The sequence below is a fragment of the Tamandua tetradactyla genome, chromosome 5 (assembly GCF_023851605.1).
Source record: "Tamandua tetradactyla isolate mTamTet1 chromosome 5, mTamTet1.pri, whole genome shotgun sequence".
Taxonomy (NCBI): domain Eukaryota; kingdom Metazoa; phylum Chordata; class Mammalia; order Pilosa; family Myrmecophagidae; genus Tamandua; species Tamandua tetradactyla.
The window spans coordinates 93083179-93094621 of NC_135331.1; the positions used below are offsets into that span (position 1 = coordinate 93083179).

Here is an 11443-nt window from a genome sequence, read left to right on the forward strand (position 1 = left end):
GCATTATCCAATTTTCTTTGCTGGCTGGATGCCAGTTGGGTTAACCAATTGGGGGTACCAAAAGGAGATCAGAGGGTAGAAAGGAAGAAAGTTGGTGTATTCCCCTCCCCACCCCATTCCCATCCCTTCCTGCCTTGGGTGGTTCCAGCAGTTTCTCTGAAGCCACAGCTGTAGATCTTGGGAGAACAGGGTCTGAAACCCTCTTACTTTTGATGTTCCCACTCCCTAATATATCAAGCATATTAAACTATGCTTGTGTGCAACATCAAGTACAATTTTAACTATAAAACTTTTTGAACTTGTATAACTTGAATGATTTTGGTATTAGGCACAAATGATGCCTTTTGTTTGCATGATTTACACTTTTACATTTATTTCAGAAAAGTTTGAGTCTCAGTTGACTAGTTGGCATGGTGCCACTTAGATAAATGTTCATCAATTATCAAAAGATGTTTGCTGGGGCGCTGATGCTCTGCTTGGGCCAATGCACAGCATTGGGGCACCTACCTTCTAAGCAACAGGGTGGCCCTGCTATTGGAGGACATGGGACAGGCCATTAAAGAGCCACCTACTTCCTCTCTTTGCCCAGGGAGAGCTCTGCTGAAGACTTCAACTGGGTGAACAAGGTATTCAAGAAGAGCAAGCAGAAGACAAGTGGCACCAGAAAAGGCTCCCCAAGACAGCCACGATCCAGAAAAGCAAGCGGCAGAGTGCACTGAGTGTGGCTAATGTTTCCTAAATTGTGCAGGAAATGGTCTGCAGAGGGGTTACGAGGAGGAGAGGGGAAGTCAGTATGGAGCTTGAATTAGGGGCTTGGACTTTGGAGTCGGACACACCTGACATAAAATCCCTGCCACATTCTTGCTCAGTGATCGCAGTTAGGACACTTGGCCTCTTGGAGCCTCTACTTCTTAATCTGTAAAATGGGGATTATAGGGTGCACAGGTGATTCAGTGGTAGAATGCTTGCTTTCCATGTGTGAGACCTGGGTTCGATTCCCAGACCATGCACCTAAAAAATAAATAAATAAAATTTTTAAAAATGAAGGTTGTACCACCTCATAAGGTTGTTGTGAGGGTAGCAGGAGGTCACCTATGTAAATAGCTTAGCAAAGTGGGGGATGTGCAATAGCACTCCATATTTATTGGCACTGTGGTCACATGATGCCCAGAGGTTAAGTAGCTACCTCTCAACTTCTGAACAGAATTGCACTTAAAAACCAAACTAGCCAGGTGGATGTCTCGGTGATCCTCAGCATGAAGAAGTCCAAACTATTGCTGACTGACAATTAAGAATCCTAATCAACACAGGCCTGCTTCTCCAGGTTTATTGACTGGAATAGTGTCATTGATTTAACCAGTCAACATTTATAAAACACCTAAGAGTTAAACACTCTCCTAGGCTCTGCGGACATCAAAGATGAATTAGACTCCCCAATTTTCAAGAGTTTACCCCAAATTGAACTTTGGATTAAAGTTCATGCTAAAATATACTAACTTTTCCAACTTTGAACACCAACTAAGCCAAACTTTTAATTTTTCACTGAATCATTACATTTGTTTCACAGACACATTGCGCATATATACACACTCAAAAATTCAACTGCAGTTATTTCATCTACATTATTTCACTGGTAGACACATGAGACACATGTCAAATGGATGAGGGTCAGTTTCTGGATGAGCATGGGGGGGTGTAGGACCCTAAAGATCATTGAGTCAGTTCAGCCTGGAACTATTCTCACTCTATTCCCTGGTCTCTAAGACTTCTCTGATCTTTGTGCATCTGTAACTTTGTCTTCAGGAGCTCAAAGTCAAATTCGTTCATGGGAGCTGAGGCAGGTTGGCCATGGGTGTGGGGACGTATCCCTGGAGATAAAAGCATCATCTGGGAACCAGGCCCAGACTTGGGTCCCTTGATTCCAAGGCCAGAACTCTTCCCACTGCATCACAGCATTCAGGACTACACGGTCCATCCAGGACAACCTCGGTCCATGAAACTTCTAGGAATGAAGGAGCTTTGTAAAGAAGGAAGCTGTGAGAAAAACAAGTAAAGCAACATTCATAAAGTGTCGGAAATGCTGTTGTCAGTAGGTTACACATCCTGCATTATGCAGGTGGTTTCCTGCAGCTTTCCTTTATAGAACAGATTGTGAGACTGCCAGGAGACAATTTACCAATCGATGGTCATAAGCAATTCCATCCAAATTCACTGCTTTGAGCTTCCTTCAAAAGCCAGGGAAAGGGACAGAAAAGAGAAGCTCAAAAATGTTAGAGATAGAAAAGAGGGAGTGATCCAGGAAGAGGAGAAATCTGCTAATTTCCTCCCAAAGTAAAATCACATCTACGGGCTAGTCCTGGGCAAATTCCTGCCCCTCCACACACCCACCACAGTTGATATCTCTGCCCCTGCCAACAAAGAGGAGACAGACTTGAATAAAAGCTACATTAATCAGTGCATGGTTTTTAAAAAAATCCAATGTTCAAATGCATATGCTGATTCAGGTTGTATTAGTCAACGACTGCTGCTATGATAATGCTGTAAAACAAACAATCTCCCTAAATCTCAATGGATTACAACAATATTTGTTTTTCTCATTCATAGTTCCATGAGTTGGCTGGGGTAGCTCTGCTTAGACTATAGGTTGGAGTCAAATCTGTTCCATGTCCTTTTCATTCTGGGCCCAGTGGTTATGGCCAACACGTTCCTTTCCTGGAGAATGGCTAGATATGGGTATCAGCCTAACTGTCCTCTGCTAGCCTGGTCTTGCCTCCAACCAGAGTTCAGTGGTCATCTGACTTGGGGTTGTGTAAAGGCCAGCAGAGAGAGAGAGTTTGAGCCTACAGGCTACAAATGGAAAAGAAGGAAGAGTTCCATCCTGTTCCCAAATGCTTGCTGCCAAATCTGTTAGGCTCCCCAAATTTCCACCATTAGAGAGCCCTTCCTTTTAGTAAATATGGAATTTTCCTCTATTCAAATGTGCATGTGATAATAACAGCTAAAACTTATATAGCTCCTATTATGTAGCAGGCACTGTGGCACGGAGAGGTTAAGCAACTTGCTCAAAGTCACACTTAGTAGATGGCAGCTCCAGGATCCAAGTCCGTTTGTCTGTCATGAACATTTTGGTACAACCACCATGCAAAACAGCCTCCCCGGGAAGAAGGGGCACTGGAGTGGGAGTTGGGATCACAGGTTCTGGCCCCTGGCTTCTCCATTTGGGTGAGCCACTTTACTTAAGGGGAGCCTCAGTTTCCCTCCTATGTGATAACATCTGCCCTGCCTTCATCCCACAGTTCTTTGGGACTTCAATGCAAAGCTAAATGTGCAAGCGTCCTGTGTAATTCTGAGAAAAAAAAGAAAGAAAGATGTGTCAGGTCCAAATGACTAGGACTTAGGCCAGTGTGGGACGTTTGGGTGGGTTGGGGCAACTTGCCAGCTTGGGCACCATGTGGATTCTTCTACCAGGAGAAAGCAGATGGGGTTTCTGAGTAGATGGAGGAGGGACACAGAGAAATGAGCCACATACTTCCTGGCTCTGGGCAGAGTAAGCCCTACATTAGCCCAATAAAAGTGTCACTTAAAAGCAACATTATCCATAAAGCTTTAATTTTATGCTGGCATTCTTTACAGGATGAACAATTTTATTGCTTTTATTGATTTTAAAACCAATGTATGCCCACTACAAAAAAAAATATATATATATATATTTTTTTTTTTTTTTTTAATTTAGACAGTCAAAATTGCCTAAAACCCCACCACCCAGCTGTTGATATTTTGGTATACATCCTTCTATATTTTTCCACATATGCTCACATACTCAGATATCCATGTGTTTATTTTTATGCAGTGGTAGCATATGTAAATACTATTTTGTAGGCTGATTTTAACTAGATAGCATATCATAACTTTTCTCCATGTCAAATAAATATAGATCTATCAAGTTTATGATGGACCCACAGTATTCCATTTGTGTGGATGTATCATTATTTATTTAATCGATTCTCACCTGATGGACATTTGGGTTGTTTCCATTTTTTTGCTATTATCAACATTATACTATGATTAATGTGCCCATAGGCACATCTTTGTGCACACACAGTTGTCCCCTTAGCCTACATTTCTAGAATTGGAATTGTTGGGTCTAAAGGCATGTGCTTTGGGGAATTTTTACTGCATAGTGACAAACCCTCTTCAAGGGATTATTACACTTTGTTCTTCTCCCAGCAGTGAAAAGGAGAGTGGGTTTTCCTACCCTCACTAACGTTAGGAATCACAGGGACACAGCCTCTCATCTTTAATTCTGAAATTGAAGAAGCTCTGAAGACCGAAAACTTATGGTCACTCTTTTGACGGCAAAAGCGCTATATGGACATAAAGCTATTTATAGCTTTTACTTATCCAATTTAACAAAAATTTTTTAACGTATTTTCCTACAGAAATGCTGATATGCTTTACCCGCAAAGGTGCTGCCCCAAACCTCCGGAGTAATTACAAAACATATGATAAAGGCATTGTTATCTTTCTAAAATCTGAAAAAATTCTGTATTCCAAAACACAGCTGCCCCCAAGCTTTAGATAAGAGATTGCTAAACTGTGTCAATCTTTTAATTCTCTACCAAACTGATTGGTGAAAATAAACCTGTTAAATTTCTTCATTACCTACTAGTGAAGCCAAATATCTCTTCCACTACTCACTGGCCTTTCTTGTTTCTCCTTTGGGAAATTGTTCCTGCATTTGCCAGTTTTTCTATTGGGAGATTAGTCTTTTGGTTATTGGTCTCAATAGGTCTTTTTTTTTTTAGTGTATGGTCCAGAAATTTTTTCTTTTTTATAGTTCAGAAATCTTCACACACATACATTCCATACATGGTGTACAATCAATGACTCACAATATCATCACACAGTTGTGAATTCATCACCATGATTATTTTTTTTAACAACTGCATCACTCCAGAAAAAGAAATATAAAGAAACAACTCATACAGCCATACCCCTTACCCCTCCCTCTTATTGACCACTAGTTCAACAGGTCTTTATATGACTGTTTTATTTTCCCTTCTTTGATTAAGGTGTTTGGGCAATGGTCTAGACAAGGCTGTTTGGGGGTTTGCAAAGAACAGAAACCTCCCTCAAGTTTGATTTTAAAATGGAGTATTTTTGTAAGAATACCCTGGAGCTCACTCGAATAAAAGAATTGAGAGACTCCTGGGTGCTGAAAACCTCTCAAGCTGTCCTTTCATTCTTTCAGGGGTCATGTGCCTCCCATTTCTCTTTCTTGGGTTGCCTCCGCCTCTCTCCAAATTTGTTCCATTCTGGCTCTTTCTCCCAAATGGCCTCCCTGATTTGTGTGGGGCCCAAGGCAAATGCCCCTCGCCCCACTCCTCAAATGCCTTTTTCTATAATCTACACCCGATTTTGTCTCTTAGAAAATTTTCTGCTCTTCTCTTCCCTCAGTTTTGCTGTTGTGCTTTAAGGGTCTCTACTTTGATTCATAAAAATATTTGCTTACATTTCTCCTAGCATTTGCCTGGTTTTATTTTTTATGTCTTTATCTTTAATCCATCCAAAATCCATTCTGGTGCAAGATCTGCGGTAAGGATCTAATGTTAATTTCCCAAAATGGTTGGCCAGTCATCTCAATACGATTTATTAAGTAATCCATCCTTTCCCTGCTGATTTTAAATATTACCCCTATTGACATTCCATTAATACCTGGGCCTGTTCAGTTGATCTGCTATTCATTCCACATTAGTAGCAGGGTGTTTTAACCACTGAGCTGTTTATATATTTAAACGTCTTATAAACCAGGCAATGTCTTTCAAATAGAATTGGGATTCAAAATCATATTTGAACTAAGACCGAGTGCCAGGAACCTGGTTCACATTTAATTATCTCAAAACTCTGGGACATAGGCTCCAGAAATGAAGTCACCTGCGCAGTCACCTTGCAGAGCCTCCAGGTCAATAAAATATCCCAGGGCAAAACTTCATCCTGGACTCTGCAGATGGCACTCTCAGAGCACCACCTCCCGTTGAATTTGGCACGTGGTAAATGCTCAATAATATCTCGTGTTCAGGCCAAAAGTTGACTTAAACCAATCTGACGTTAATTATCTATCTAGTTATTTTTCTCCAAAGCACTTTCACATTCATTAACTTTTATTTATTCAACCGGCATTCCATTAGTCCTGCTCTTTGGTGGACACTAGAGGTACAACAGCCTTTAGTTTGCTCTCAGTTGGCTGGAGGGAGAATGACAAGTAAGGGGATCAGTTATAGAGAGATCCCCAAGCCAGTGGGTCTCAAAGTGTGTTCCCCAATCAGCAGCAGCAGCATCACCTGGGAAATTGTGAGAAACTGGAATTCGTGGGCCCCATGCCAGGCCCACTGAATAAGAAACTCTGGGTCTAGGGCCCTGCGGTCAGTATTCCACCTGGCTTACTAGGCAATTCCGACTCATGCTGGAGTTTGAGAACCACGACCATGGATAGGATGGAAGCCCAGAGGAGAGTCAGCTAGTTCATCCCGCTAACTGAAGGGTCTCAGGAAAGGCTTCCTGAAAGACGCAAGGACAATGGACAGAAGTTAGCCAGGCTGGCAGGAGGCAGTCTGGGGGTGGTGGCCAGTGTGGAAAGTCATTGCAGCAGATAGGACATCACGGAGTAGTAGCACAGTCTATGCAAGCGGTTAACTGTGGTTGGGAAGATGGAGGCAAGGACAGGCTTGGAGGGGATTTGGAGACATGGGCAGGGGAGAGGTCTGGCCAGCTCTGGTACCACACTAATGGGGTTGGGTGCTGGGAAGTCATCACGGGTGTTAAGCAGCAGAATGATATGGTCGGATTTGAATACTGTAGACAATCTATGAATCTGTAAGTCTGCAACCCCAGGAGAGGTCTGCAGGAGTCTTCTTCCAATTTCCCAGGGAGGGCAATTGACTTGCCCAAGATCCCACAGCAGGTGAAGGCAGGGCTTGGAACTCAGGTCTTCTGAGGCTCCCTTTTTGTCACATTTCTCCTCACGTGTGCTTCCTCATCTTCTTTTATCCAGGTCCGCTCCCTGCCCCCTTGACTTCCCTCTGCTCTCTACTTCTGAAACAGTTTGGGTCACGTACAGGCCTCACCCTAGCCGGATCCAGGAATTCAGCTGCCCTGAGGTATGGAATTTCCCGGAATATCCCAGAGGCTTCACGTCACCTGCCCTGTCCTGAATGCTGTGGCTACCCTTGGGCCCTGTCAACAAGCCTCCCTGCTGCCCTCTCAGGGTCACAGCCAAGGTCAATGCTAGTCCATACAGTACCTTGTGCAGCTAAGAAACCAGTGCTCCTTCCTCAAGAACATGACTGCCAGCCGTAAGAAAATTGTCTTAATATACTGATTTTGGACTTTGCTGCCAACTGTTAGAAAACTGTGAAACTATCATACAAAGCTGCATTGTTGTAGAAGTACCTAGTCCCTTAAATAGTGACGTCATGCCCTTGTTCAGTGTGCCTGCTGCCCAATTGTGAGTGATGCTCCTGAAATTTTTTAAACTTGCATAAATGGAATAATATTTCAAACACTCTTTTTTCACCTCCCTGTAGAAAATTCCATTTGTAGAGCAGCCCAGGGCCCTTGTACAATAAAGAAACCCCCTAACTGCCTTTGGTTATACATTGAGATTTCTGATCTCGACTCATGAGGTTGGCTAGAATGGAAACTACCTACTTGCTCAGGGTTGCCCAAGGCTTACGATGCTGTGAGGGATATCTTGAGTGGAATTAAGATGAAGGAAGTCGACTGACTTAGAAATTAGAAGTGATGAATCCGTGTTCTTTCCCTAGGAAGCCGTGATCCGAGAGAGAGAATCTGACCTGGAATGGGAGAGAACCTGAGGACCCTGAGGCCAAGCAGATGCCTCCCCTGACCCTAGGCCTTTCGGGGCTCAGGGGCAGCGCCCACTTGCCAGTCCTTGTCTAACCAACTTCTCGGCTTCCCTGGGATCCTGCTGGAAGCTGCTGAAAGCACTCAACAAACGCAGACTCCACTTGGCAGCTGGGCTCCGGGATCTTCCTCCTGACCCCACCCTGAGGGTTCTAGCCTCCCCAGGACCCATTCCACCAGCCCGGTCAGGGGTCTGGCAGACCGGAGCTGTGGGTGCACCCTCCTATTCCCGGTGGTGTGGCTTCCTTACTTCCAACCCCATCAAGAGAACAACTTCGTCTTTTGTTTTGTTTGGCTTTGCATTCTAACGGTATAGGAGCTGGAACCACTAGAGCCCTGTCTCCCACCCCAGCCGCTCATGGGAGCCACCTGATGGAAGGGGCAGCCTGGTCATGGGGGTCTTTAAAAGCTCCCCAGGGATCACAAGGTCATCTGGGGTTGAGACCAGCTGCCCTCGACTTGCCTGAGCCCTAGTGTGGTTGTAGGGGAAATGCAAGGCCAAGTTCTGCCTCCTTCATCTCCCGTCGGGGTGTATGCCGGCAGACCCCCTGCCTGCTGGCCACACCTTTTGGAAAATATTCCACAAGAAAGACACTTCTGGCCTCCCAGAAAGCAGATAACCTCCGTGCCCAACGAGTCCCAGTGAGGAAGGCCGGCCGCCTGTGGGTCTCAGATGCATTTGTTTAGCAGATTCTGGAATGCGAAACCCAGAGCAAAAGGGAGGGAGAAAACTCTAGACTAAGAATGGTTGTGTGCACATTTAAGCCATGTTGGAGGCGGGAACTGGGGGCTAGGGTGAGGGGTCGGGGGAAAGGACAGTGGCAGGGATGCCCAGGGGCCTGCAGGTAATGGGGCCGTTCCAGGGAATGAGTCCACACAAGCCCCCTTGAGAAGGTTCTGCCTGGAAGAACCTAACTGTGCTTTTGAGAGGTCCAGCTGTTCTTGCATCTTCTGGCCACTCTGCTTGATTCTGTGGCCCAGACCCGCAAAGGGAAGAGCCCTGGAGGTTGTGCAGTGGGGGAGAGACGGGTCCCTGGAGGCTGCCCAGCTGGCCGCGGTTTCCAGGCCATTTCTCCAGGGTCATCCTCGCTGTTTGCGGGCGGCTTCTGCCCAGAGACCCCGAGACGTGTCCTGGAGGGTTTTCTCTCTACACAGCTCAGGAGATGCTTGTTTCCTGGTGTGCAAGGGAGACTCAAACTTAATAATAATTATTGTTTTAACTTAAAGCCTGTATTTAAAGCCCAGATGCTTTTAATGTCAATTATGTTGCAAGCATCAATAAATCCCCTTGCATTTCTTTTATTCCCTCTTCCTCATTTTGGGATAATTAAGTGAATTGCTTTACTTGCATGAGTTTTGGGTCGCCAGATAAAATATAGTACACTTTGTTAAATTTGAATTTCAAGTAAGCATTGAATAATTATTTAGCATATGTCCCCAATTGCAATTATTTATTATTTATTTGAAACTCAAATTTAACTGGGCCTTCTGTATTTTTATCAGTTAACTCTGACAACCTTAATGAATTACTTTCCCCTTAGAATATTTGCTTTCCATGTGGGAGATCTGGGTTCGATTCCCAGACCATGCAACAACAACAAAAAATACACTAATGGATCGTTTTTACATGCCAACAACTGTGCTCACTGATGCCAAGGCCAAGGCTGGAATACTGTCTTGTCTTCCAAACATGCATATCTGCATGACCCCAGCACAGACTTTCCTGTAACTCACCTGGCCCACCTAATTCAACCACTTCCTGCTGACCCTATTGTCTCCGCCTCACCTACTCAGCCTCCTGACTTCCCAGGGAGCGATAAGTTAATTAAATTGTGATATCTCAGTGTAATCATAAGTCCATGGAGCCTTGAGTAGGGCACGAGATTTTGTAGGTTTGTCCAGAGTGATGCCCGGATAAATCCCAGAGTGATTTGAACAATGAGTAAAAAAGTATTTGCAAAGTCCCCTTGGGGGAATGGTGAGAAAGGGGGAAAATTCAACTTCCCCAAGTGAAGAATTCTTGATATTCTCACAAGCAGTGGGGACAACCAAAGCAATAGCCTGAGCCCCCAATCTTGGGGTTTGTTTATATGATACTTAACCCTGCAAAGGATAGGCTAAACCTACTTAAAATTAAGAGAACCTCTTCTGTTGCTCAGATGTGGCCTCTCTCTCTCAGCCAACACAACAAACAATCTCACCACCCTCCCCCTGTCTATGTGGGACATGACTCCCAGGGGTGTGGACCTTCCTGGCAACGTGGGACAGAAATCCTAGAATGAGCTGAGACTCAGCACCAAGGGATTGAGAAAACCTTCTCCACCGAAAGGGAAAAGAGAGAAATGAGACAAAAGAAAGTATCATTGGCTGAGAGATTCCAAACAGAGTCGAGAGGTTATCCTGGAGGTTATTCTTACACATTAAATGGATATCATCTTTTTAGTTAAGGCATAACAGAGAGGCTGGAGAGAACTGCCTGAACATGTAGAGCCGTGTTCCAGTAGCCATCTTTTGAAGATGATTGTATAATGATAGAGCTTTTGCAATGCGGCTGTGTGATTGTGAAAACCTTGTGTCTGATGCTTCTTTTCTCTACCTTTTGGACAGATGAGTAAAACATATGGATTAAAAATGAATAAATACTAGGCGGAATAAATGTTAAAATAAAATAAAATAAGAAAAAGATAAAAAATTGTGATGTCTCTTGTCCACCTCTTAAAAGCACCTCAGTGCTCTTATAAAAGCCGTAGTGTGAGACAAGGGAGGACACCCCCCCCAAATTGTGTCCTCACCACCCTATATCCCTATTGGCACAAAATCCCCATAACCAGTGAAGTCTTTGAGCGTCTGGGGTTGTGTCTTTCACATCCATGCATTCCACAAAGCTACCATAAGACCCGGTACATAGTAAGTGCTCATTAAACGTTGGCTGAATAAATTAACTAATGGATTACACACAAGGAGGGCACTAGCACAGAGCACTGATCAGGTTCGGACTTGTGCTGGTTGTGTGACCTTGAACCCTCTCTGAGCCCGAGTTTCCTCCTCTGTGAGATGAGAATCATAAGGCTGCCTTGTCCTGCCGACCCAGTGTGGCAGTGAGGCTCAAAGGGGTGGAGGATGTAAGTGCGGTTTGAGAAGGAGAAAAGCTGGACACACAAAAGGAAGCCCTTCCCCAGGAAGCCGCTGGAAGGATTCATGCACAAACAGGGAGGGGAAAGGAGGCCTTTCCATGGAGACCACATTTTCTGAACCTCAAACCAGGAACCGTATTCTATTTTTATCCTGGTTTCGAGTGACAGAGTTTGGACATCAGGCTTTGGGTGACAACTAATAAGACAGAGGAGGGAGACTCGGGACTGGTCCAGATTTTCCCAAACATGCAGGTGTGATAACGGTGTATTCAATGGACTGTCACCCGAAGAGTCACACAGTAGGTGGAATATCAATTCTGGAAGGAAGTACATTCTCCCAAGGTCACAGAGCCTGCGGGCGGCTGAACTAAAACAGGCAGCTGGGT

The 11443-nt window shown here is 44.5% G+C and overlaps 1 protein-coding gene across 4 annotated transcripts in view; it reads left to right on the forward strand.

The window, feature by feature from the left end:
- The window catches only part of PNPLA1 (patatin like domain 1, omega-hydroxyceramide transacylase), a 56352-nt gene extending 45751 nt beyond the window's left edge, over positions 1-10601 (forward strand). For 2 of the 4 annotated variants that reach the window (XM_077161610.1, XM_077161612.1), the window contains exons 8-9: positions 7052-7157; positions 7824-10601. In XM_077161610.1, the coding sequence (XP_077017725.1) occupies positions 7052-7157; positions 7824-7874 (157 nt within the window). In that variant the 3' untranslated portion in view covers positions 7875-10601. Of the gene's footprint in view, positions 1-589; positions 3674-7051; positions 7158-7823 lie in introns of those variants that run through there. The other 2 variants (XM_077161611.1, XM_077161613.1) reach the window with 1 other exon arrangement.
- The last annotated feature ends 842 nt before the right edge of the window (positions 10602-11443 follow it).